The sequence below is a fragment of the Botryllus schlosseri genome, chromosome 5 (genome assembly GCF_051294905.1).
Source record: "Botryllus schlosseri isolate E-star chromosome 5, Bs_hap1, whole genome shotgun sequence".
Taxonomy (NCBI): domain Eukaryota; kingdom Metazoa; phylum Chordata; class Ascidiacea; order Stolidobranchia; family Styelidae; genus Botryllus; species Botryllus schlosseri.
The window spans coordinates 2,757,431-2,784,776 of NC_137240.1; the positions used below are offsets into that span (position 1 = coordinate 2,757,431).

A 27,346-nucleotide genomic window follows, 5' to 3' on the forward strand; every position below is an offset into this window, starting at 1 on the left:
TAGTGGTGAAGATAAATCGTCGGGCAGCCCGGGTTCGATTGCGCGTCGGAGGTTATTATGGGCTCCTCTTCCCCCGCGTCGCTGTCCTTACGGCGACAAAAAAGACCCGATCAAGGAGCGCACTCACCAAGGAATTGAAAGAGGCGCGAAATAGAGACAAACGCCGAGAAAAGGAATGTGACATCGGGCAATAGGTCAAGGTGGATGCCAGTTGATGAGACCGCAACTGGTCGTTCGGAATCCTGTCTCTTCATTGCAATATTGCATCGTATTGTGTGTCGTGTTCAGATGAAAATATATTCTGACGATTATTGATTACATATTGATTGAATTTAAACTGTAAATATAAGTACGGATGATCAAAATCTAGTGCTACCTGGATTGATCCTGAATCGAGCATTAGTTGTCGAGTCGGCTATCAATCATTAGACGTTGCTACAGTACGATGCGTTTATGCGACCATCAAAGAATATACCGCCAGGTTGATCACGACTTAAGACAGATATATTGTGGTAACCAAACGTGCGTATAGCCTACATGTTTCGTGTGCTGCGATAAGATCAATCAAAGTTCACGAATTTTAGCAGTGTAAGTGTAAAATAGAATCGAAACTATATTTCACGTTGATCAATCGAAACTATATTTCACGTTGATCAATCAACTCTTTGGGTCAATGAGCATTTAGTACTTGAAAAACCATCTGTCACTACACGATTCAGATTCGAATACTTAATCATTGAATCCAGCCCCTTTCATACGAAGGCTTCGAAGTGGTTATGCGAAGATAAGGGTTAAATGTAGGGTTACCATATTTTGGAATCGGGAAAATCAGAGAAGTTAGTTGGCCAAGACTAAAAACAGCCGATATCACTATTTTTGCTGTAAGATTTGTTGAGTTGACTAAAAAAGGTCATCATTTTCACCCGTCTCCCACCCACTTTACTTTTTGTGGGGTTGACTAAAGAAGGTCGTCACTTTCGATCGGACCCCGAATTACCCATTCGAAAGTCCGTCGTCGCTATTTATGCCCATTTTACCCGAATCTGTCCATTATCTTAGCTGTAAAAGAAGACGAATCGCCAAACACGAGAACAATTTCAAAAACCTGAAAATGGAGGACAAATTCTCCAAAAGTAGGACGTATAGTGACAGTTTGATGTAAAAAAAGGATTTAATTCAGACTGTGTCATCAATGTCATTCACAGCTTCCAATTTCGACGTATGCTCAGTCACCCTGGAAATATTACATCCAGCCCCTTGGCCAGACCGAACTGACCCTGACTAAATAACCTAGAAATCCAATCTCCACTGAAATAACTACTGCAGGCGAGAGCGTGTTTTAATCAAATAATGCACAAAATAAACGAAATAAGAGTGACAAACAAGATCAACGATTCATAAATTGCACTAAGTTTTACAGCGAGTTATCCAAAAGCATGACTATCCCGTGCAAGAAAACCCACTCGCCGCCTCTCTTGCATATTCTTCATAAGCGTCCGGCGCTTCATGAAAGGCGTCCGACGTACCAGACGACAGATTAGATACGTCGTCTACACCTGTACCACCGTTTGAACACCCCGCATCCACTACAACTTCGGTAGAAGCTACGTCATTCCCGATTCCGTCTTGTGAATTTTCGGGGGAGCAAAAAGCTTTCTGGGGGGAACCTTGGTGTTGATTCACAGGAACTGACGTCTTGCCAACGTTAGTGTCGGCACTGTCTCCAGTTTGACGGTGGCGGTTACCTTCATCCAACTGAGCTATTCAAAAACGCAAAATAACACGAGATACATTACAACCAGATGAGGTCAAAGTAGGCACTAGGCAGTATCAGATTATTAATATTTACATCATTTCAAATCACCACGAGATCGCGATACAATAAAAAGATAAGAAGGTGTCGAAACGACTTGAAGTAGTCTTTGAAATCAGACAACTCACCTGGACCGAGGCGATGTAAATAAGAGACATGCACACTGGATGGAAAGAAATGAGTGATAATATAACCCGACCCGACTAATGATGTAGGCCTAATCGTAGATACACGAGTAGAAGTAACATTGTGAATTTGTACTGGAGACTTTGAGGTACAGAACTTCAATATACAATTGAATAATATATTGATATTGAATTAAACCCGAATATTTTCGGCTGACACTCGTCAGTGGTAATCGTCAGAAACCACTTCAAGTCGCAGTAGAAAATACAAGGGTCTGAAGAAGCTAGAAAAAGTCACGGGTTCACATACTTTCAACAGTTAAAATCAGAGGTTGCTTTCCTTAAAATTGGAACACGAATCCTCGCGACTAATACATAATGACAATACAAATAGGGCTAACATTGTAAAATATATTCAGTTACCAGTGACGTGCGATCCAATGAGGCAGGTGAGGCAGTAAAAATGTGAAAACCCTCCACGAGTCGATGATTATTGATATTTTACATCGATGCTCATAAATAACTAAATTTGAACCTTTTTTCACCCAACATCATCGATTTGCATAATTATTCAAAAATATAGCGCGAAAGGAGGGTTGAGGCACAGGTGGGTTGTGACAACGCAATTCATCATAAATAGCTCGGAATTCATAATAACTCATATCAATCGAATGCTATCGTCACACTGATTCCGAAAATCCAAATATTAACAGTGTCAGAGCACCGGAACCCTCCCAAAATCGCCAAGGAAGGTGACATTTGGCTTTATTACAGACAATGCCATCGCAGAGAAACAATACCCAGGTGAGGCACAAACGAATCTTCCTCATGCACTATTCGCTAACAATTGGACAATCGCAGCACAGTGAAACGAGCTATCGATTTCGGAATACAACACTCTTGTAGGAATTATATAGTAGCAACGGCCAATACGTAATGCGGAGCAAATACATTCCTTTACTTATGTAGCTGTTATGTATTTTCCATCCATAGCTACGTTAATAGTGGTATGTGATAGCTACTTGCATAGGCTGCATTTTCGTTGTTTGTGGCCTTTACGCTTTGTTCAACTGCAATACCTATAACCCTTAATTGCGGTATGTGATAGCTGTACCTACATAGCCAGCGTTGTTGTGGTCAGTGGTGTCACTCCTGGTGTTTTTTACACTAGATCTAGTGTATTTTGACCAAACCTGGTGTTTTTTACTGAAAAAATATTTGCAAATGAGGATGCTATTTTCACGTGTTTCGAATAATTTATACCGGTATTGAAGAGACAGTAATTATTATCCGTATTTTGGGTCTCCTTATCATGGCGTCACCAGCCATGAACCCCACTGCACGTCACTATCAGTCACCGTGACACGGGAGCTATTCCACACAATTCATGTGACATTTTCACTCATAGACATAATGAAAACTTATCCCTGAACTACTTTATGCATTTCAAAGTCAAAAGTGAAAAAATTTTGAAGTTTTACCCAGGGTTGTGATTGTGATGACTGGTCTCGATCAAGTCATATTACTCTAGGACGGTCAAGAAAAGCATTTCGTTGTAACTTCGAAGAATAGTAAGCTACCACATTATTCCATCAGTGCTAATGTTTGTAAGATAGGGACTTGAGTCTCAACACTTTGATTCGGACTCGAAACTTTGAACTCTGACTTGGAATTAGACTCGGTGTGAAACGAAAATAACCCGAGTCAAAACTATAAAAGCAGAATTGACTAGTGACTAGGGACCTTGTGACTTGATTGCACCGCTGGTTTTACCTAAACATTATCCAAGTATTAGTGAAAGTTGTCTAAAAACCATGCAGCTTTTTAATCAAATAAGAGATGGTCAATGAAGTAGAAGCATCGGTAACAGCATGTTAGAATAATTATCCCTAGTCTCACTACATGACTGACTACATATTAACATCGCCACCCTTACAAAAAGGTAGAGTTGTAACCAAGTCACAAGGTTCCGAGTCACAAGTCAATCTCGCTCTTAGTTTTAAATCGAGTCATTTTCAAGTCACTACCGAGTCCAAGTCGGAGGACAGAGCATCGAGTCCGAGTTACGGTGCTGAGACCCAAGTTCAAGTCATTGCGTTGACTGTTCAGTTTTGAGTTAAAGTTTGTTAAACCCACTTTTCACCACTCTGCTTGGTGATATCGAAAGCCTCACATTCGCAATATATACTAATTTTCCTCACTTTCAACAGTTTTGTGACTGTATTTACATGTACTAGTACTGATAGACGAAATGCCAATCATGTGGTAACTTTACTGTTCTTCGAAATTACAATGAAATGTCTGTCTTGGTCGCCTGAGTCTCGAGTCATATGACTCGGTTGAGTCGTATGCAATGACTCGAGTACAAGTCGAGTCGATATACTAATTGACTCAAGTCGAGCCACCTAAAAATCACGACCTGAGTCATGACTAGAGTCATTACAACCCTGTAATAAGGAGCCACAAGACTCGTACATCGCAGGATTTCAAACCACTCACCTTCGGTGGCATCTTGCAATGGTTCAAACCCAATACCGCGCCCGGGCTGGGGTGGGTCGGAAGTCGATCTGGCGGGACCGCCGACTGGATTCAGGTCGTCCGGGTCTGATGTAAAAAGAAGGAACACAAAAATATGAAGATTTGCATGATATTTTCGAGCAGTGGTCAGTAATAGAATTTAGTTGTCATCAATAGTCTACTAATAATGCCTGTAGGCAGTTTGGCCCTAGTCACGAAGCACTCATCTATATACTTACAAGGAAGTGTAGGGTTGTCGGCAGCCGTTCCAAACCCTCCATTACAAGTATGCCTTCTTCTCATGCCAGCTTGCTGTGAATCAACCCTACCGCTTGACGCATCTCCCGCGGCAGTAACGTCAGGATATGGCAAATTTGTACCCGTGTATCTTGGCGGAGGGGGTTGATAATCGCGTTGACGATCGTTTTCGGGATATTGCGGAGGGGGCTGGTTATAGTCGCGTTGTCTAATGTCTTCTGGGTTTTGTAGAGGTGCCGGTAAGGCTTGTCGTTGAGCTCTCAAGTTTTCAATCATGTTTTGAAGTCGACTGTAATAAAAATAAGAATATGTGAAACAAGATAAAGTTTCTTAGGTTACAGTTACGAGATGAGACTTTTGGTGGTACAGATCTCCATTATACAATTGAATAATATGTTGATTATTGAAATAAACCCGAATATTTTCGGCTGACACAGGGGTAATGGTCAGCAAATAATAAAGAATTAAAAAGAACATTGTTTATCATCAATCGTATCACCAGTGACGTGATATTTGGTGATATGATTGTTCCAATGTTCTTTCCAATCCTGTACTAGTTGCAGACAATTACCCTTGACAAGTGTCAGCCGAAATTATCAGGTTTATTTCAATATCAATGTATTTTTCAATTGTATATTGAAGTTCTGTACCTCCAAGTTGCTCTTTAGACTGAATCACGTGTATGAAAAGCGTGTTCATTTGTGTATAACGGATAGAAATTGATGTAAAATACTACTAAAAGGCTATTTTGTTTATCGAAAGTCAGGTAGACTTGAAAAAGTAATGTATATCAATGTTTAGTTGCATGATCATGAGAACATACATGTTACTGATTCAACCTGTTTTGTTTTTATATTACAAAGATCAAAGATGGATAAGTGACTGTGGTCAATAGGACAATATTCATCGTTGTGGAGTCAATTTAAGATATTTCAAGTACTGTTCCAAGCATTCGCTCATGAAAGATATGGCAGTCGGCGTTTGCTACAAATTTAAACTGTTCAGATGATTATATCAAGATTGATAAGACGCCATGCTTGATATACGATGTGAAATTATGCATGGGCAATGCTATTAAAGTTTTAGAAAATGCATAATAAAATCACATCATTGCAGCAAGAATTTACTATGAATTTTACTACGAAATTTCACCTGATTACGATGATACTTTCAATTTCAATAAACAGATATATTTCCACAAAGTATCAAACGTAAGCATTGATGCTGGAACCTGTCATTCACCAATATACATAAATCATACAGATAGTACACGCATAAAAAAGATATAGCGATTTTACTGAAAATCCAACTCACTCATTTTCATTGCGTAACTGTTCGGCCGCCGGGTCTTGAGCGATCATTTGAGGCGGCGCCATTTGCAGACCAGCCCAAAACGGCAAGTTGATGCTGAAGTTATATCCAAACAGTACTAAAAGTAGCAAGAAATTTGAAATGAAAAATTTCCGATTAACCAAGATCCCGCGAAAACAAACCTGCGATGATCAGCATGACGCCGAGAATGACCAGGACCACAAATAAAAAGGCGGGGATCCACAACGTCACGGGGAGTCCGGCGAATATGTTTTTGAAAGCTTTACTGAACGAAGTCCCCATGTGCTCCATCGGTTCCAACGCAAAGCGAGTCATAGTCACAGCAAGCACCTGCGAAACATGATAACGCAACGTTCACATACACCGACTGATGATATAAATACACACGATCTCCACATATTAGGGTTGTTCAAAAATAGTTTTTTTTTCAAATTTTTGTGGCTATTTGATAAAGGTGCAGGGTAGGCTAACAAAATGTTATGCACAAAATTTGGTTCAATTCCCACTAGTAGAAGTGAAGCTATTAGAATTGGAAAATTTTGTGAACTGTGTACCTCTATAGTTATAATCTAATTTGAAAAAAAAACTGAAGTAGCTATAATTCTAATCTAATCTGGGAAAAACATGTGTAGTCATAATTCTAATTATAATCTAATTTGGAAAAAAACTGTAGCTATAATTCTAACATATAATGAGGAAAATATGAAAAATTTTTAGTCATCCAGTTCTGTTTACTTGTCATGAACAATACACTTCAAAGTGTAAATAGGCAATTGACTTCGCATTACTTACCTTTGTGGGAGTGACTTTTAATATCGGGTTGATAAGGAAGGCTTCGTGAAATTCTTTGCATCGATCATCTTGGCTTTTGACACTAAATTAACAAAATTCTTCTGACGAAGGAATCGGACTATTGGTGAGCATCGGACATGATGCGTCCATTCAAGTATTAGAATTTCACGGTGTTTTGACTTTAATGGTCATTCATACACTCCAGACATGAACAACACCGGCTCAAAGCCTTTGTGGAAATGAGGAAGTTGAGTCAATGCAATGTTACAACTTTCAGAATTGTGAGATGTATCTTCATGACGTAGCCTGCATAGATAGTTGATTGCGGCACAGAAATACTGTACTATTGAATAGCATGTTCATATTGAAATAAACCCGACAGGGGTAATCGTCGGCAATTAGTAGAGAATCGGAAAGAACAGTGTATGTTGAAGTTCTGTACCTCCAACAGTCTCTTCAAAAGAGAACTAAAAAGTATTTTAGATTCAAACAACATAAAATTAGAAGGGATATATTCTAGAAAGAAAACCAAATTTTGAAGTAGTAGATCGTCACTGCACAGTGCACACGCACAGTCGAGTCATCACAACCCTGCACAGAGTAATTACATTGTTCCCAAGTGCTCTAAATTTAAACTTGTCAGATATTAGCACACATCCAACCATACCTGAACCAATGGTTGTACATCGCTTTTAAAGTCGATGCGTATGAAAGTTCGTCTGAATCCTGAAAGCATTCCTCCGGAAGTTTACTTGATTTGGTTTTAAATTCAGCTTCTGCACTCTGCAAGGGTACGCAAGCTATGCCTTTATGGTGATGCACATCGTATGCTAATGGTCACGCAACATACTTTTAGTTCCTGGTAATAAGTCATGCAGAGGCTGACAATGAATCCCAATATTAACAACCGCTTTAGCTGAGAAACCCAGGGAACGCGGCTGAGAAATTCCATGGACAAAGCGGACACAATCGCCAATATGGCAAAAGCAACCTGGAAGAGATGAAAAAAACATATCAATGAGCTTTGTCACTTCATTTTAAATACACTAGTAATCAGTCATCACGGTTCTAATGACTCGAGGCATAGCTTAACTTGAGTCGCATCTTTTCATTGCTTAGACTAGAGTCAATTTGTGCATTGACTCTTATTGTACTCGAGTCATTACGCATGACTTGACACATTCCTCTTATCTAGAGCAACTTTTTTTTACAGCTTCCCGCAGCTTCCTAAATACTCGGAAGTTATGTAGTATGGTGTTTCAAGCTGTTTGGAGGAATCTTATGTCGTAACTTTTTGCAACTTTTCTCTGTTTTTTATGCAACTTTTTCGATTTTTCATGCAACTTTTGGCAATTTTCATTTGCATTTTCATGCAACTAACTTTTTATTTGAAATATTTGGCACCATATGTAAATAGATTGCTTGATTATTTCACTATTTCACTTCAAATTCGAGGTCCTTTCTGATTTGACGTACATTCAGGCTAGACAGCCGAAAATTATATTTTCACTGGGTCAATTTTTTCAGGCTATTGATTTTGTTGAACATTCAGTTTTGCTACAGTGCCTTGGATAAGGATCGATTCGAGTATCTCATACCCTAATAATTTCAAGGAACTTGTCCATAAATGCAACTTTTTAGTGCAACTTTTGTGAAAAATATGTGCAACTTTCCACGGATCTGACTGCAACAAAAACTTGCCCTACTTATGACTCTTTCAAGTCTAGTATATAAGGGTCGCAAATTGAAAAACAGGCCCATAGACAGGACATTTATCTGTCTGAAAAACATGTTAAGAGTGAGAAAAATGAGTATATTATGAATGCGCGGCCTTTGATATCACCCAAGAGTTGAACATGACTTGAACTTGATAATCAACAGTGAATTCGGACTCAAGTCTCAACACTACAACCCGGACTCGGCCTGTTACTCCCGTGGACCATTTTGGGCTGATTTCGTGCTACATCTAATTGAAGATTGTTCGACGCAATAGAAAAAATTCGCATACAGTTATTCAGACCTCACCTGGAAAACTTGATCCAAGGGCACTCTTATATAGTCTTCCAGCCTTAATTTCCATGGTCTCTCATCCACGACGTGGACGCTTACATCACTGATCATATTCTCTAACAATTCCACGATTTCCTAAAACAGAATCTCAGTCACACGCCGACTCCGTAGGTAGATTTTGAGTAATTCAGATATAATGCACAACAACCAATTGGCACAAAACACATGAAATGCGTATTCCGGTATTCGATTCATTAGCAGTCAAGATAATAATATTTTGGGCATTTTTTTTCAAGTCAATAGAAATGAATTTAAGTTGTGATACTGAATACAAATCAAAATCGAGAATTATAAAAAAAATTAGACAGTAAATTACATCATACTTACATTTGAATAATATATACATTATACACTCTTCATGGGTAATCATCAACAACTATTAGAGAATTGGAGAGAACATTGCATGTCAGCCGAAAATATTTGGGTTCATTTCAATATGAATAAACAATTCAATCATATATTGGAGTTCTATACCTCCAAAACTCTCTTCCGAATACTTACATTTACATTTCTTCGGCAATCCGAAGCATACTCCTGCAACGCTGACCAAGCTCTACCGTCTATGGTCAGAGACATATCATAATGCTTGGTTGACCGTGGCTGAAAACAATATGGATGGTATTGTCTGCTTATTCGAGCTGGGCAGCCCTTATCCGGGCTCAGCTCTTTTCATAATATGCAAAAGCGAAAGAAATTTGACTAGATGTTCATTGTTCACCTCGACAACGTTTTTCAGATGCGCAATAAGAACCAGAACATATCGCCGCAGCATTGCATTCTTGCATTCTGCATTCTGAGATTTTGGCACTTCATCACCCCCAACATAGTCGTTTCCGCCATTGACCCGTTGATCTGCAGCTCCTAGACAATGAAGTCATGTATTATGATGTAAATCTCAGCCTTGTACAAATGTACAAACATCTGGAACTTAAAAATGCGTTACGAGAACTAGAACTACTTGTATTTCAGAACATGTATATAGAACTACTTAATTTTCAAAACTGTCAACTAGAACTGGAACTAACGACCTTTAAAAATCGGCAACTAACTAAAACAAAACTACCATACGATTCAATTCCGTGACAACTCATTAATTTTATTTTATCAGGATCATATCGGCATTTCAAAGGGGCAGGGTTTTGGGTTTGAAATGGGAGGAGTTTTGACCACACGCCTGGCTACGCCACTATTAGTAGTGATGACTCTGAGCTAGGAATGGCTGCAAGAACATCACACAGCAGAACACCGGTACCATGATTCACGCCAAACGACGACACAAGTTTTCTAATAGTGCGGCAACTACCGTATTATTTTTAAATTCACAACTACAACTATAACTATTAAAATAACAGTAGGAGGTTGACCGTCTACTAACTAAATTGGTAGTTTGTGCAAGTCTTTGATTGAACAAAATCAGCCGATATATCAGATCATGAGTAGGGAGTGACCTATTTCAATATATTATATTCACCATTTTTACCTTCGGGAAAGAAAGTGGATTTACAACGAGTATACAGACTTGATGAAGACTAGAGTCTGACTGATTTATATCAGTTTGCCAATAATTTCGAGTCGATAGCACACTATGAAACATATGGAGGGAAATATAACAAAAATATCAACAATTTTTGTGATGTCACAACAAGATAGTACGCAGTCTGAGAACTCTGCAACTGCTCGACTAGGAATATTGATAAATTTTTTATAGCTTGCGGGTGTCCAGATGCACCCTTTCTAGATATATTTCATTCCAAGCATAGCAATGTCAGGAAATCTGCTCAACTAAATGCTGCGCACTTTTGGAAATGCGTCACAAGCTAGATCAGGGGCAGCATGTGGCCCGCGGGCAATAGCTAGCTGGCGGTATTTTATTTACAAAAATCCTTCGCGACCACAAGATATGCGGATGACAAAGTATGATAGCATATATAGTTACAATACCCACCAATTTTATTATCCACAGCATCTCCATCTACAGGGCTAGCATCATCAGCACAGGAATCATCACTACAAGTCTCATCCGACTTAGCAGTCGTCTAAATTGTACAGAAGAACAGTTGTTAGCAATGGTAACTCTCTCTCTTGCACGATGAGATGGAAAATGAATTATAAGCAAACTTACACAACTACTGGATTTTCAAAATGCGCACCTAGAACCACTTACTTTTCAAAACTAGCAACTAAAACAAGAACTAAACTGCACTCAAGCCACTGCAGAAACTACAGCATAAAGTACTCCGAATCATAGCTAGGGCCCCAAAGGGGCCTGGCTGCCCATCCAATAAGTCGCTGCTGAAGAGATTTGGCGTCCTAAACATAGAAGATATGCGGAAACAAGAAATCGCCAAGTTTCTGTATCGGTTTCACTGCGGTCGCTGCCCCGAATATTTCAATGACTTCTTTACCTCTGAATCAAAAGCGCACAAGTACAACACACGCGCGTCCACGTCGTCCAAATATCATATGATCGACCGAAAAGATCATCGCTCCATCAAATATGCCGGACCTGATGTGTGGAACAGTATCCCGCCGGCCATCCGACAGTCGACGAGCATGTCCACATTCAAGTCGAAATACAAGCAATTACTACTAAATAAATACAGTCCATCCTCAAGATTACCGGACCACGACTGACCTATCGATCTTGCTTCCCATGACATGCCGCCCTATTTCTTGTCGCATTATTTTTCTATACTATCTTCTTTACTTTCATTTAGTGTGCATGCCTCCTCTTTACATCGCCTAGGCCAAGGTGGGTGTCAGATTCCATAGACTACTCCTTGTCGCTTCGACATCTTCCTGTCTTTTCATTGTATCGCATTTTTTGTGGTGTATTGAACTGATAAAATTGCTAATAAACCAATGATGATGATGATGATGAACTAACGACCTAACTAACTAGTTAAAACACAACCATGTTCAATTCTGAAACAACTCATTAATGTTAATATTACCTGACTCACATCGCTTTTCCACATGAACATCAGTACAAGTTTAAAGCGAGTGGGGTTTCGAACCTCAAAACCCACACTATGGCTACGCCAATGTTAGTAGCGATGACTCTGATCTGACAATGGATGCATCATCACACAACAGAACACCGGTATGGTATCAGGATTCGCACCAAACGACGACACATGTTTTCTAGTTATTCAGAAACTAAATTATTGTTGTAAATACACAACTAGAACCAGACCTACTCATTTTTCACAAATAGAAATGGAGCTAGAACTATTCATAAACAAGTAGTTAGTTGACTGGTAGTTTGTATAAGGCGCAACACATATTAGAGAAATATTGCATCAGAACTGCACCTCAAGTCTTGACTCTATTGACAACCCTCAATCTTACATGGGGCAAAGGTTTATCAATCAAGAACACACATACACACAGATTAAAATGAAATACAATTCAGTCAAGATCTTTCTTCATATCAGTACAAAGCATGGGAAAACTAAATACAATGCCACTAAAGAAAACTAGTAAAAACGTCAAATGACAAGTCTTGAATAATTATCATCTAACGGTAAAAGGCACTTAACTAAATATTCTGTATTATTCTGTCATAACTAGAGCGATTTTTCTTTACCTAAAAAACAGAAGATTTTGACCTAAAAAAACAAAATTTTGACATTTTTTTACCTTAAATATCTTAATTTTGACCAAATTAGACCTAACGTATGTAAATTAGGTGTTTTCCCACTTAATGTTAGAATTTTACTACTTATCTTCATTTCAGTTGAAACTGTCAGTCCTTGCAAAGTAGTTTGGCCTCAGAAAAACATTTTTGCCTCAAAAACTGGCAAATTTTTACATGAAAAAACTTTATTGTAACGAAATCTGGCCCTATAAAGAATTCCGGTTACATTACGCATTATGGTAGAAATAATTTAAAAAATTTCTAGTACAACGAAAGATACTATCCTACATTCTCGGGTAGAAAGTGTCTGTCCTTACTAAGTAGCTAGCCAAGAATGGAGAAAGAACGTTCAACAGCAGCAGTTGTTGACTGACAACACTGAAGTTGTGCATACACTGCTGGTGACAAACCGTGTTGCTTCATTCTGGCAATGGTGTCTACATCACAATTTTTCATCATGCGCTTCTTCATATAAGAACCATGCAATGCCCATGCAGTCTTGCTTCATTTAGGATATTGCGGTACGTTGAGCATAACCCATGTCAACCTATTTGTTTCATTTGAATATTTATGATTCACAATGAGCAGACAACGATAGGCCTATAAAGTATGCTACAAGCTGTAAAATATCAAATGATAAGTTAACTGACAGTGTAAAATCTATGATACAAATGAAATGCAGGTTGCAAAAAAGTTTTATCTTTGTAAACAATTTTGACATTTTTTTACCTACGTAACGTTACAATTTTGACACAATCGCCATAGTCATAACAAATCTCAGAAATAGGCAACACATCACTGTCCAGTGGGACCGGAATAAAGCAGTAGCTAATTTTATATTTAATACGCAGTAACAAATCATCTACTTCAAGGCTGCTGAATTGTTGCATTGTTTGGGACTGTTAGCAAAAGTGATATGAATACTCACAGATGCTAGTCAAGTAAATAATTATACTAACACACTTGTAGGGATTTTCAAGATATGTCAAAGTAACTTCCAGTAGAAATATAAACTGTGTCTTTCTGTAGATTTTGTGTACTGACTGTTACCTCAGACGCTGATCATAGCGCGTGCGACTGATTGATTGCTCGTTAATTAGTTCGAATGGTGTTGTTTGATGGTCGTGAATATTGGCACACAGAGCTCGTGTGACACGTGGAGAGAGAGGTCGTTTCATTGTTGTTGCGTTGCAGTTGCGGCATTTTTCTGTTTTCATCTTTTAAATATACTCGGCACATAAACAACACAGGCTTGCATTGTATCAATATACTTATGGTATGTTGTTCTAAAAGTCAATTATTACAGCAATGCAAGACACATTTCTGCATATGACGCGGAATGACTAATACTTCAACAAATAGATGAAATTGCAACCATTGTGTGAGCATGATAGGAGCCTACGAATCCCAGTTGCGAAGGCAGATTCAATACAAAATATGATGAGTTTTTTAATTGACAAAATGTTCAATGCAAGAAAAAAAGTAGCCTACTTTGAAAAATCGACATCAGAATCTGTGGAATAAGATCTAGTAGTCTGTGCCTTGTAATTGTACTTGATTCATTAGTACAAATAGAGCTTACCTCACTTTAATACTCGGAAAAAGAACCCCAGGAGCTGTTACGTCCGATTTAACTCTATACCGAAGGTGATAATATGGGTGCCAAGTAAGTTCCCATTCAAATTAACTTCGTACTGTACTCTAATCTACTGTGCTATAATGAAAATTATGAGATAGTTTGGTCAATCTATTAGATACAATGAATTTAATTACAGTACCTGATCATCCTGCTGATCTTCAGATTCTGTCTTCTTTTCACCAGCCGTTCTTACAGGAACAAAGTTCATCATGTCAGCAGGATTTATCCAATCGCTAGGGTAGTCTTCTTTGGAGATAAGCTGGCATGTTGCTACACATAAGACAGGTAGCACGAAAAGAATCCGGCTTTTCATTGCCAGTAATAAGGTTCTGGTAATCGAATTGAAAGAATACAAACTGATTATCAACTAAGAATTTAATTACGAATCGCCAATATCCTACTGACGCACATATTGATATAATCACATATTTTCAAGGCAAGATCCAGAACACAGATGGCGAGCAAGGAGAGGAGGCCTCAGGCCTGTAGGGGTTGGGAAAACCCCGGATCGGTATGAAAAATATACAATAGATCTTTTCATTAAGTACGCCACCTAGCGATGACAGTCAGTGGCAGGTAGGGGAAGGTGGTGAAGGTATAGACCAGCGGTTCTCAACCGGGGGTCCGTGAAGCATTTTCAGGGGGTCCGCGAAGGCTCAAAATATTTGATAACCTAATTTGTATTTTTTTTTATTCGGAAAATCACAAGGCAGTTTCGCTTCATTACTAGTGAAACTTCCGAACTCACATACACAGAATGGCCGTCTGAGATGAAATATTCTACAGTACAGACTCATTTTAATTGCTAAATTGCCAATAGCCCACTGATTCAAACATTTTGCTGTTTAGAGATGTTTTGTTGGGGATTGTGGAAAAGAAAAGCTGGATGAGTTAGGTCAATCACGGCGACTTCGAAATATTTACAAAAATCCACTTTCTCCTGTGATAAGCCTACATAACCATTTTTTCATAATAACTTCAAGATAAGCTGCTAGATAAAAATGACCAGGCTTGACGTTATATGGTCATTAAAAAATTGTTTATCAATTTAGGTGCCATATATTTGTTGCGATCATACCCAAATGTGTCCTCGGAAGCGTCCCGCGTTATAATTACATTCGTCACTATCTATAGATATATTTGTGGAAATGTATTTTTGCACTCGTTCATGTAAAATCGAAGGCGCGGATTTTCAAGACACGACCACTTATTTCAAGAAATTGCAGAACTCGCTTAGAAATAATAGAAGTCAACCCAGTTTCTACATGAACATTTTCAAGAAGGCAGTGGCTACTCGTCCGGACCCGGACGAATAATTTTCTCAGGCTATTCGTCCGGCACCGTGTGACGTAGGCCCGTTACTATGGAGACTGTATGCGTTTTTGACAGGCTTCGGTTTTGTACATTATTTATTCGCCCTTCTGGTTACTGATTTCAATGGTTACTGTTACTGATTTGTATGCTCATCATTATAGCTCCGAGGGAAAGTTTACGCCATACTAATAATTGCAAATAGCTGTGTTGAAAGTGCCAGAACTTGACGCCCACCTTTACCTTTACAAGAGATGTTTACCTACGCTTACTGTAGTGAGAACAAGTAGGATAGTGATTTGTAAGCTCATAATTGGAGCTCCGAGGGAATGTTTGCGCCATACGAAGAGCTCCAAAGTGCTATCGTTAAATAACCGGATGCAGTCAGAACACGAACGATTCGCTGAAATTCTTGCTGTCTCCACCTATTTCTGAACTCATGCAAGCGCCATTGACCTAACCAATTGTACGTGAACTTGCACAGCTAAGACGGAATTGTCACCTCTGCTGTACTACGAGTACTCATACTTGATGTTGCTGTGCAGTAATGATTGGAATACCAACTGAGAGAGACTGTGCGTCTTTATTTTCATACAACAGAAATACAGAACAAATGGACAGCAGCAATGATCATACAGAAAACATGTGCATGCACAGTATTTGATGTCGGATAGAAGAGATCGATACAGCCATGGAAGTCAAGTGGTCTGATAAAACCCGCATGAAACAAGTATGCCTACATTGTCTCTGCATCATCTGACTGTAACAAATCGTAGTTGAAAAGATGAAGAAAAATTAAATGATAGCAAATGAATGAATGAAGCAATGTCTGGGCGAAGTAGGGCAACAGTGTTAATAGGAGAAAAATACCAGTATTTGGTGTCGGATAGGAGAGATCGATACAGCCTTGGAAGTCAAGTGGTCTGATAAAAACCCCATGAAACGAGTATATGCCTACATTGTCTCTGCATCATCCGTCTGTAACGAATTGTAGCTGAAAAGATGAAGAAAAATTAAATGATAGCAAATGAATGAATGAATGAAGCAATGTCTGGGCAAAGTAGGGCAACAGTGTTAATACGACTATCAGAGGTAATCAGGTAGGTCAAGAGTGTTAATAGGACTATCAGAGGTAATTAGGTATGGCAAGAGTGTTATTACGGTGACAAGAGGTAATGAGGTAATTTTTTTTATAATCTGCCATACAGCAGTTCACAGATGGTAATCCATTCAAAATGATCGGTCAGTCGATAGATCTCTTGGTTAGGTAACTATTAAATGGGCCCAAGTAGATATTTCCCTTCGATGAGGGTCCTGTATTAAGGGAGTGAACAACTTAAGCAGGTATGAAAAAGTCATCGAACACATACGACAAACTGTTCGAAAAATATTTGTGTACAACTTCAATGTTTATATGATCATTGGGTGTTAATCTGGTATGCATGCTGGTATTTCCGCACATTCCTTATTGCAGGTGACAGTAAATGCTGTGCATACAATTTGCTGCTTTCAAGATATTCAAGCATTGATAGCGTGTTTTCACTGGGAACATCAATCATGAAAACTAAGTAGCCTACTTTCAATGTCAAAGTTGCCGCTACACATTTTTCTAACAGAGGCATCTGTTATTTTTTGCAGCGGCCACAGAACCATTTGTTTTGTTTAGGGTAAGTGTTTAGTCCAGCACATAGAAGATGATCCCGGTTGAGACAGGAGTCGCAACGAATTGAATTGCTCTTTGTAAGTTGAAGGTCGCATACTCCACAGTACCAGTCTTTCTGACTATATTTACTTTGGAATGCCTTCATCACAGCAGCCCATCCATCATATGCGAAGTAATTCTTGATGTGGAGTATATTCACAGTCTCATCAAGGCAGCTGTTGGGGATGAGACGAGTGTCAGACGTGACAGACTTACTGCCCAATTTCTTTCCATACACTGCTTCATTAGTGTCAGATGGTGATACAAACCATGACAGCATCACTGTGAATAAGGCAGAAGTGAAATTTGCTGAAGTTCTGCATGAAATAAACTTACATCGGTCTCTGTCTTTAGGATGTATTTTTTTAAATGGAACTGGAGTGTCACATTTCTTCTTCTTCGGAAGGCCAACCACAGTTTGTTCCAAGCCTTTTGGGCGTCCTCTTTTTTTCAGTTTTGATGGCAGATGAATGTTGGAAAGATCTGAAACAGCAAGATCAGTTTTACTATAGTGTAGCAAGATAAAGTTTGGATTTATTTGACACCAACCCGTGAACTTGTCTGGTGTCATGGTGATTTTGCTACAGTCTACGGACACTGCTGGGGTGCTATTTTCTGCATCACAGACTTCGGACACTGCTATAGCGCAATCTGAAGGTAAACAAACATGCAAACATCATGAAATTGCAACATACATCTAAATCCAGTGAGTATAGTGACCTGGTCTGTGATTTAAGATAATTTCTTTATTGTAATCAAATTGCAACAAATATAGAGTTTATTGATACTGATATTTTGTGAAAGCAGTCCTAATAACATGATGTCTGGTAGCTTAATTAACCTGAGATGTTGCTTGTGAATAGTGTATGTATGGTTGATTGATTGAATGAATGACTGATAGGCCTACATTACTTGGTGATGTAGTGTTGTCTGCAACTAATAGACTAGAATAACATTTCAAGTAAAATGCTAACTAACCTGATGTCTCAACAATCACCACCGTCTTTTCCTTCGCAGAGGCATGAGATCCATCTTTGTTCGAATCAACACAACCTACCAGAAACGGAGAGGATACCGAAATAAATACGTGATACGTTACCCTGTATTTCAAGCGTAATGCACAGCATGTGTGGCAGTGCTGCTACTCGTAGTCCAGTAGCGAGCTAAAAAGGGGGCACTTCTTCGTTATTCTCCACACATCAGGAAGTGGTCTCCATGAAACCAATGCTTCCTATGAACATGTGAGAATTTATAAACGTTAAAATAAATTGATTTTCGCATTGGGGTGGGGGATATTAGGGTCGGGTGGGTTAGGATTGGGGTGGCGGGATTGTGGTTGCATGTGTGGGGTTAGGATTGGGGGGTCAGCACGCGTGGGTTAGGATTAGGGTGTCGTAAGATGAGGTTGCATGTGTGGGGTTGCGTATGCGTAAAATGGGGTTACAGTTGCATGTGTGGGGGTTGCGTATGCGGGGTTAGGATAGGGGTGGCACGGTTGCACGTGTGGGGTTGCGTATGCGTAAAATGAGGTGGTGGGGTTACAGTTGCATGTGTGGGGTTTGCATGTGTTGGGTTGCGTATGCGGGGTTAGGATAGGGGTGGCAGGGTTGCGGTTGCATGTGTGGGGTTAGAAGGGTGTCGTAGATGGGGTTAGGATTAGGGTGGGGGTGTGGTTGCAGTTGCGTGTGCGGGGTTAGGATAGCGGTTGCGGTTGCATGTGTGGGGTTAGGGATTGGGGTGTCAGCACGTGTGGGTTAGGATTAGGGTGTCGTAAGATGAGGTGGTGGGGTGTGCGGGGTTGCGTATGCGTAAAATGAGGTGGTGGGGTTACAGTTGCATGTGTTGGGTTGCGTATGCGTAAAATGAGGTGGTGGGGTTACAGTTGCATGTGTTGGGTTGCGTATGCGGGGTTAGGATAGGGGTGGCAGGGTTGCGGTTGCATGTGTGGGGTTAGAAGGGTGTCGTAAGATGAGGTTGCATGTGTGGGGTTAGGATTAGGGTGGGGGTGTGGTTGCAGTTGCGTGGTTAGGATAGGGGTTGCGGTTGCATGTGTGGGGTTAGGGATTGGGGTGTCAGCACGTGTGGGTTAGGATTAGGGTGTCGTAAGATGAGGTGGTGGGGTGTCATAGGAATGGGTTGGGGTTTAGGCTGAGGCTAATTTAACCCTAATTTCACGATACCAAGACTACAAAATGCTCATGGGGAACATTGCTTGTTCATGTGGTTGTGGACCCGGTGGAAATTCCGTATCATACGTAACGCTTACTTACCGTTGGTTAGGTCGTAAACCCTTAGATAAGCTCTGAAATCTACGGCCGCCGTGGATGCAGTGAAAAGATATCTGGCCATACTTGAGCGCATCATTGAAATTTCGCTGAGTGGTTCGCTTTCTTACTGCATCGAGCGTACGTGAATCTCTCTTGTAGAGCTGGACGTAATTTTCTTTCTGGTATTTCTCCAAAGCACTTTTTAAGTCTTCATAAGAGGCGAACCTACTCTCGGAATCCATGCCGCAGTTACGGCCCACAGTTCCGGAAATCGCCGGCACCCATTCTACAGTTGCGGCATGCTTACACCGGACGAATAGCCTGAGGAACTTTATTCGTCCGGGTCCGGACGAGTAGACACTTCCTTTCAAGAAACGTCACTTTGGTCATGTTTATCACTAAGGGTATACAGTTATCATTTTGCACAAGACAGATGACGATTGCACGATAATTGAGCTAAATTTGGACTAAAACTTCGTGGGGGGGGGTCCGCGGGGTCCGTAACGGTCCGAAAGGGGTCCGCGAACACAAAAAGGTTGAGAACCACTGGTATAGACGATTTCCAGCTCTGTGGCGCCACTAGTGTATGACTGGCCGGTCGATGACCTGCTACATTTCGCTCCCTAGATTGTTCGCCAACAACGACTCTGTTCTTGAAGTCCCGCGATCGGAATTAAAGGAAGCCGCATATATAAATAGTAAAATATATACCATGTGATTTATTATTCGTTCATGCTGATATCATATATGTTCAACTTGTAACTGTAAAGCATAAATCTTGACTTCTTGTCATTAATAGATATGGCGACTGGTGGATATTCAGCAAGCTTGAAGGGTGGGCCAGTTTTTACGTTTGTAGACATCGTTTGTAGACGTCTCAAGGATTGTATCCATCCTGCATCCATATTTTGGAAGGATTCTCTATATATGGGGGTATTCATCTTGTAATTTGGACATCGCCCGGGATCGTTTCATCCACCATAAAGTGTTTCTAGTATTGGCCTAGTGTTGTTGTATAACCTTGTGACGTTGAAAAGTTGCGCGTCTCCTGGATTGTATCCATCCTGCATCCCTATTTTGGAAGGATTCTCTATATACGGGAGTATTCATCTTGTAATTCGGACATCGCCCGGGATCGTTTCATCCACCATAAAGTGTTTCTAGTATTGGTCTAGTGCTGTTATATAACCTTGTAACGTTGAAAAGTTGCGCGTCTCAAGGATTGTATCCATCCTGCATCCCTATTTTGGAAGGATTCTCTATATACGGGGGTATTCATCTTGTAATTCAGACATCACCCGGGATCGTTTCATCCACCATAAAGTGTTTCTAGTATTGGTCTAGTGCTGTTATATAACCTTGTAACGTTGAAAAGTTGCGCGTCTCAAGGATTGTATCCATCCTGCATCCCTATTTTGGAAGGATTCTCTATATATGGGGGTATTCATCTTGTAATTTGGACATCGCCCGGGATCGTTTCATCCACCATAAAGTGTTTCTAGTATTGGCCTAGTGTTGTTGTGTAACCATGTGACGTTGAAAAGTTGCGCGTCTCCTGGATTGTATCCATCCTGCATCCCTATTTTGTAAGGATTCTCTATATACGGGAGTATTCATCTTGTAATTCGGACATCGCCCGGGGTCGTTTCATCCACCATAAAGTGTTTCTAGTATTGGTCTAGTGCTGTTATATAACCTTGTAACGTTGAAAAGTTGCGCGTCTCAAGGATTGTATCCATCCTGCATCCCTATTTTGGAAGGATTCTCTATATACGGGGGTATTCATCTTGTAATTCAGACATCACCCGGGATCGTTTCATCCACCATAAAGTGTTTCTAGTATTGGTCTAGTGCTGTTATATAACCTTGTAACGTTGAAAAGTTGCGCGTCTCAAGGATTGTATCCATCCTGCATCCCTATTTTGGAAGGATTCTCTATATATGGGGGTATTCATCTTGTAATTTGGACATCGCCCGGGATCGTTTCATCCACCATAAAGTGTTTCTAGTATTGGCCTAGTGTTGTTGTGTAACCTTGTGACGTTGAAAAGTTGCGCGTCTCCTGGATTGTATCCATCCCGCATCCCCATTGTATGAGCATTCTCTATACACGGGTACATTCATCTTCTAATTTCGACATCATCCAGGATTGTTTGATCAAATATTAAGTGTTACTAGGATTTGTCTAATTGAACGATATAAGCTTATGACGTTAAAAAAGTGGCACGCTTCAAGGATTGCATCCTGACTGGAAGTAATTCCCTATATGCGAACTAGGATAGTAGTATAGCGGCCACATTTTGTAATTCTGTTTATTGAGTTGGGCCCGTGATGTGGCATACTGCAGGGCGTTATAAATTATTCCGTGTCGAGTTCAATCGAATAAATATATTTAGCTGATCATAATGATAGTATTTATCGAATATATTTGTGGCTGTAATGTAGCTGCCATGGCCTTTGTGGTGACTAACCCGTTGGTAACGTTTGGTAATTTGTAGGCTGAGAATTTGTAGGCCAACTTCTGCTCGGTGAAGGTCACTGCGTCTGGAAATAATAGAAAAAAGGGCTACAAAATGTTTGTAGAAAGCTACATACATGAATTTAAAGGTGTGTATGCCGATTTTCTCAGGCACAGTAGGCCTACCGGTACATATAAACTTACAGTGTTTATTAATCGGAACGAAGTAAGGATGATGACGGAATAAACGGGTTTAATAGGCAGGAGACCTTGAAAAATCCGAGAGAGAAAGTTCTTGTAGAAAAAGTTTGCCATACGGAGTTTATAGGTCCGTGATCTAGAGCAGTGGTTCTCAACCTTTTTGTCTTCGCGGACCCCTTTCGGACCGTCACGGACCTCGCGGACCCCCAATAAATTTTAGTTCAAATTTAGCGCAAATTTCGTGCAATTGTCATCTGTCTCGTGCAAATGATAACTGTAGGCTTAGTGATAAACAGCAACAAAATGACTTTTCTTGAAAATAAGATCATACATTTCATTAGGGATGGTGTGATCGTGAGGTTCACGTTCTCGTTCTGTGTGTCGATCTCTTAAATTTAGAGGTTCACGTTCGCAAACGAACCTTGGTGGGTTCTGCACTCTGAACCTTTTTCATGTATTACATTTTTTCACATCTTCATAACATCTTTGGTTGAAATTCCCTGCATTTCAACTTCTGACCACTCTATGCATGGCGCTGCTGGCAGCATAAAAAATTAAACACTAAACGAGCATTTTACTTGCTTTGTTACAAACGTTCGCTCAAAATAATCAGTTTTCCGTTAGTGAATATTTAGTGACTCAGACTCAGACTGTGAGCTTTACCCGCAATCACACAACATCAAGAACGAAATACACCTCATGTAGGTAGTCAGCGAATGATGCTCATTATACCAATCAATGAAATTGATACATCGTCGTCTAACGTAAACAATCTACCAAGGGTATCGGATCCCTCTTGATTTGATATGTTTATTGTATCATAAAAACCAAATCCATGCGATTGGGGTGTTGGCTACTGTATAACTTGATGATGTATAGTGATATCGGTAGCAAGTATAGAAACATTTTTACACCCTGCTCAATATCAATGTAGCAATAGTCAGACGCCGAATACGTTGTCCGGTCTGGCCTAGACCGTTAAGGCGTAAGCAGGCTCGTAACAGCACTTCGTCTGCCCCCCCCCCCAAACGTTGGTCTTGGACACCCCATAGGGTGATAAACCGTAGGCCTACTTCCGGGGGGCGTCATAGATTCAAGTTCACGTTCACACAGAATCTTTCAAAAAGGTTCGCGTTTACACGAACCTGAACCTTTCAGGGTTCGCATCATCCCTTTATTCATGTAAAAATTTTGTTGACTTCTATTATTTCAAAGCGAATTCTGCAACTGCATTTCTTGAAATACGTGGTCGTTTCTTGAAAATCTGCTCCTTCGATTTGATATGAACTAGTGCCGAAAATACATTTCCACAAATATAGGCGGTGGTGAATGTAAAATCAACGCGTAACGCTTCCGACGACACAGTTGGGTATGATCGCTACAAATGTGGCACCAAAATTGACAAACAAATTTACTTAATGAACATATAACGTCAAGCCTGGTCATTTCTATCTAGCAGCTTATCTTGAAGTTATTATGGAAAAACGGTTATGTATATCACAGGAGAAAATGGATATTTGTAAACATTATTAAGTCATAGTGATTGACTTTACTCATCCAACTTCTTTTCCACAATCGCCAACAAACATGTCTAAACAGCAAAATGTTTGTATCAGTATAGGCTATTGACAATTTAGAAATTTACACGAGTCTGCATAGTAGGATAGGCCTATTTCATCTCAGATGGTTATTCGGTTGATGTGATCTCTGGAGTTTTACTAGTAATGAAGCGAAACTGCCTCGTGATTTTCCGAATTTAAAAAATACAAATGAGGTTATCAACTATTTTGAGGCTTCGCGGACCCCCTGAAAATGTTTCACGGACCCCCGGTTGAGAACCGCTGATCTAGAGGCTCTTGTTGAAGTGTCAATCTATGGCTTGATGGATATTTTAGATAACTAAGGTTAGTTATCTATAGATGGATAGCGCAAGTCTCTCCACTTTTAAACTTGATCGGCTCGGGTTCAAGTCACGCGAAGGCCACGAAGTGAATTTTATAAGTAGGCTAGTAGTTGTAGTAGCCTACAATTTTGTAAATCCTGCGATCGTGCCGGAGATTTCAATTGGTTAAAGATCATATACTGTCGTGATAGCATTATCAAAAATGGCATACCAATAAACTCTAAACAATTACTCATTTAACCTTTTAGTTGGCCAAGATGAAGAATTATTCATGATTGCGGCCAAGTGCCTGCCATCAATAAAAAGAAATGAATGCCCTTACGACGTAGATGTTTACCTGGATAAATATAAAGAAGCAGATTCGAAAATATTATACCACAAGTGTTCTTGTGTGGCTGGTGCCTGCAACCATACTTTTGCAGTATTGTTTCAGTATGCTCACTACTGTCAACTTGGAATTGAAGTTGTGCCTGCTACTAAAAGCTGCACTTCAGCACCGCAATCTTGGCATCGACCACGGCGTGAGGGTTTCATGTTTGCACCAATTCAGGATATCTCTGTACGCAATCCTTTGTCAACATCCATCGGTACGCTTCAGAGCACGCTCCATAAGGCCGGCGATGTCCCTGATAGGCAGCACTTCGCAAGTGAGCATAAGTTCAATAATTACCTATCCCAAATCCTAACAATATTACCAAGCTCCAAACAGGTCGAAATGGTGGACTCGAGGTTAGGTATGGTTCCCGTCGGTAGCGTGATCTCGTACCAGCAGATGCTACCAGATGAGGACGCTGCAGATACTTTAGTTGGTCTCAATCCACCAAAACTAACGCAGACCATGAATTTTGTGCTGGACCACGACCAACAGACAGTAACGAAGCAATTGCAAGTTTCCGTGTCAGATATTTTCCATATTGAAAAGGACACACGGAGCCAGTCTAATTGTGATGCTTGGCATCGTTTGCGCAAATTTCGTCTCACTGCTTCTCACTTTGGTCGAATTTGTGGAACACGAACGGACCTAAAAAAGCTAGCGGAGTCGATGTTGAAGGGATGCTCTGTTCAAACACCGGCTATGAAAAGGGGACTATTTTTGGAGTCAGAAGCTGTTAAATGTTATTCTGAAAAGCACTGTGTGACCTGCGTGCCATGCGGTTTGGTTATTGCCAATGCTTGCCCTTGGCTAGCATGCTCCCCGGATCGAAGAGTCCTAGACGAGAGAGCATAGGCATGGCCAAATTTGGTCTAGAAGTCAAATGCCCTACCAAGGAATTGGATGACCTCAGCTATTTAGGAAAAAAAAAACAGCAAGCATTTTTTGAAGACAACCCACCAATATTACTATCAAATGACTGGGCAAATGGGTATAACAGGAGAACGGTGGTGTGACCTCGCCGTGTATACACCTTCTGGTAACCTATTTGTTGAAAGAGTACATTTTGACCAGGCTGTGTTTGACGGAATGTTCCTGCAGCTTCAACATTTCTATTATAATTATTATCTTCCAGCCCTTACTGACAAAATTCAGCGCTAGTTGTTATTTCCTTTTGCATTATTATTGTTCTCATTATTATTATGCTCGAGGAACAAAACAAAAGTGTACATTGCAAAAAAAAATGCCGCAATTAACTTCTTACGCAACAGTACCATATTTTCAATGTGCTGTGCGCCTTTGTACTCGACCATGAAGCGAATAACCAATTTCCGCGTAACTCGGACAAAACCGTTTCTCCACTTGATTGAGCCAAAAGCGAGCGTAACCGAACTGTCAGAATTAAGCGCGGAGAAGACTATATACATTCACAGATAGCATCTAGAAAAGCGGACCGGCAAAATTACTCAATAGGCAGGCTACTGTCCACATCTGGTTCGCAGATCCTAAAAGAGTCAAAGGCAAAGGGCGACTAAAGAGCTGATACTCCTTTACTCGACGTATGGCACGTTCCACATGAATGCGCAATGAAGCGATTTCTTGAGTTAGGGCAACTTCATTTTCAGTGAACCTTCCATGGCTGTTCATGGGGGGTCTGTTAAGTACGATACCTTTTCTGACAAGAATATCCTTTATGAGAAAACCCTTGTCTGCCATGACATGATCACCACGTTCCAGAAGATTAATAAGGCCCGATCTAATAAATATTTCTTTGTCTGAAATGCTACCGGGGTACAAATTGCTAACAAATGTTATTGGTCCGTGCGGGGCTATCCCAATAAGGCATTTCACTGTTACATTATTCTTATAATGTGAAAATAATTCACTCTGGAGAAAAAGGGAAGAAGGAGCTTGTGCTACTATTTCACAACAGTCTATGACTACTAGGGCTGGGCAAAATATAGTACCTGAGTGATTCGATTCTGAATCACGTAATATGCTTCGAGTCGAGTCGAGTAATCGAGTATCACCTATTATGACGCCATCATATAATATAATACGTCAAAGTTCAAATATCTAAATCTTATGTCACCACAAATAATTTAATGCCTGTTATCCGTCTCATAAATGATACTTTGGTATTTTTTTCGACCATACGGAATTCATTTCACTTGGTGATGATGTTGTGGGATAATCGTGACTTCGGAAATGTGCTACATCCAATAACTTTCGTAGCTTTGTAGCCTACTATATGTTTCGTATGCTACGATACAGCCAATCAAGGTTCCAAGGCTTCTACAGTGAAAATGAGTATCGAAACTATTATTCTCGTTGCTAAATTAACATTCAGTGGCGAGAAGAGTACAATTTCAGTACTCGAAAAAATCGTCCTTTACTACTCGACTCGAATCATTAAAATTAATACTCGATTCTGATTCGAGTACTCGAATCATTGTGCCCAGCCCTAATGACTACTCGAGTCATGCCATAGCCATTCAATGTGAACACGGTGGGCATACAATTGTCTATCATGGACCTGCTCGGCCATATCGGGAGTGACCCCAGTGTGCAATAAAGGAGGTTAGCCCAAGTTATGGTTATTCTGCTAACGCTTGATGAAGCTAAGTTGAAACGAACGCCAAGATCTTTAACATCAAAGCCTTGGCGAAGTCTACAAAGGAACAAAAATAACTCATCTTGAAGTGGGAGAGTTCGGGATGTACCTCGAGTATCGAAATCATAAAGTTGGCCCCCTTTAACGGCATGCTGCACAGTTGACCAAAGGGGAACATTTGTCGCATATGGCGATATAACATTGAAAAACGTCATGAGTAGCGCATAACTGGAAAATCCTGTGTAGTATCTTATCATATCATTCGACGCCTTAAATCTTCCTATGCCAAAATTTGATATAGACAGTTGATCAAACTGAAATTGAAGTTGTT

The 27,346-nt window shown here is 40.1% G+C and overlaps 3 protein-coding genes and 3 long non-coding RNA genes across 9 annotated transcripts in view; 4 read left to right on the forward strand and 2 right to left on the reverse strand.

Annotated features, from left to right (window-relative positions):
* The window catches only part of LOC145438659 (uncharacterized), a 157,813-nt gene that overhangs the window by 101,674 nt on the left and 28,793 nt on the right, over positions 1-27,346 (forward strand). The window lies entirely within an intron of this gene.
* Positions 1,319-14,600, reverse strand: LOC145438634 (chloride channel CLIC-like protein 1). Of its 2 annotated transcripts, none has more exons than XM_080315979.1 (13): positions 14,326-14,600; positions 10,853-10,943; positions 9,626-9,768; positions 9,409-9,507; positions 8,863-8,982; positions 7,688-7,828; positions 7,505-7,620; positions 6,838-6,919; positions 6,207-6,375; positions 6,028-6,142; positions 4,695-5,002; positions 4,438-4,542; positions 1,319-1,760 (listed from the first exon to the last, which is right to left on the reverse strand). In XM_080315979.1, exons 1-13 carry the CDS (start codon positions 14,497-14,499, stop codon positions 1,441-1,443), a joined length of 1,983 nt encoding a protein of 660 aa, XP_080172105.1. In that variant the 5' UTR covers positions 14,500-14,600; the 3' UTR covers positions 1,319-1,440. The 2 variants fall into 2 exon arrangements, with proteins under 2 accessions (XP_080172105.1, XP_080172106.1); XM_080315980.1 differs by having other exon boundaries at positions 1,613-1,755; positions 14,326-14,598.
* On the reverse strand, positions 16,062-19,838 carry LOC145438635 (uncharacterized). 3 transcript variants are annotated; one of them, XM_080315984.1, is made up of 5 exons: positions 19,470-19,838; positions 18,178-18,252; positions 17,749-17,850; positions 17,290-17,682; positions 16,062-16,491 (listed from the first exon to the last, which is right to left on the reverse strand). In XM_080315984.1, the coding sequence occupies exons 1-5, from the start codon at positions 19,561-19,563 to the stop codon at positions 16,412-16,414; spliced, it is 744 nt and encodes a 247-aa protein (XP_080172110.1). In that variant the 5' UTR covers positions 19,564-19,838; the 3' UTR covers positions 16,062-16,411. The 3 variants fall into 3 exon arrangements, with proteins under 3 accessions (XP_080172110.1, XP_080172109.1, XP_080172108.1); XM_080315983.1 differs by having other exon boundaries at positions 16,062-17,481; positions 17,536-17,682; positions 19,470-19,830; XM_080315982.1 differs by having other exon boundaries at positions 16,062-17,682; positions 19,470-19,835.
* LOC145438636 (uncharacterized) lies at positions 17,715-18,471 on the forward strand. Its single transcript, XR_013914984.1, has 2 exons — positions 17,715-17,856; positions 18,217-18,471. It is a non-coding gene; the product is annotated as an uncharacterized LOC145438636 (long non-coding RNA).
* Positions 18,510-19,649, forward strand: LOC145438637 (uncharacterized). Its single transcript, XR_013914985.1, has 2 exons — positions 18,510-19,017; positions 19,067-19,649. It is a non-coding gene; the product is annotated as an uncharacterized LOC145438637 (long non-coding RNA).
* Positions 22,002-25,523, forward strand: LOC145438638 (uncharacterized). Its single transcript, XM_080315985.1, has 2 exons — positions 22,002-22,073; positions 24,277-25,523. Exons 1-2 carry the CDS (start codon positions 22,040-22,042, stop codon positions 25,254-25,256), a joined length of 1,014 nt encoding a protein of 337 aa, XP_080172111.1. The 5' UTR covers positions 22,002-22,039; the 3' UTR covers positions 25,257-25,523.

Bases quoted from the DNA above. Each gene is read 5' to 3' on its own strand.
- LOC145438634 (XM_080315979.1), bottom strand. From the start codon at position 14,499: ATGAAAAGCCGGATTCTTTTCGTGCTACCTGTCTTATGTGTAGCAACA. The intron at 7,829-8,862 runs GTGAGGTCTGAA...CATCTCTTCCAG, and splicing joins CCTTGGATCAAGTTTTCCAG to GTTGCTTTTGCCATATTGGC. The intron at 5,003-6,027 runs GTGAGTTGGATT...TTTTTATTACAG, and splicing joins CAGTTACGCAATGAAAATGA to TCGACTTCAAAACATGATTG.
- LOC145438635 (XM_080315982.1), bottom strand. From the start codon at position 19,563: ATGATGCGCTCAAGTATGGCCAGATATCTTTTCACTGCATCCACGGCG. The intron at 18,253-19,469 runs GTAAGTAAGCGT...CGTTTCTGGTAG, and splicing joins GGTTTACGACCTAACCAACG to GTTGTGTTGATTCGAACAAA. The intron at 17,851-18,177 runs GTTAGTTAGCAT...GTTTACCTTCAG, and splicing joins GGTGATTGTTGAGACATCAG to ATTGCGCTATAGCAGTGTCC.
- LOC145438638 (XM_080315985.1), top strand. From the start codon at position 22,040: ATGTTTGTAGAAAGCTACATACATGAATTTAAAG. The intron at 22,074-24,276 runs GTGTGTATGCCG...TTAACCTTTTAG, and splicing joins CTACATACATGAATTTAAAG to TTGGCCAAGATGAAGAATTA.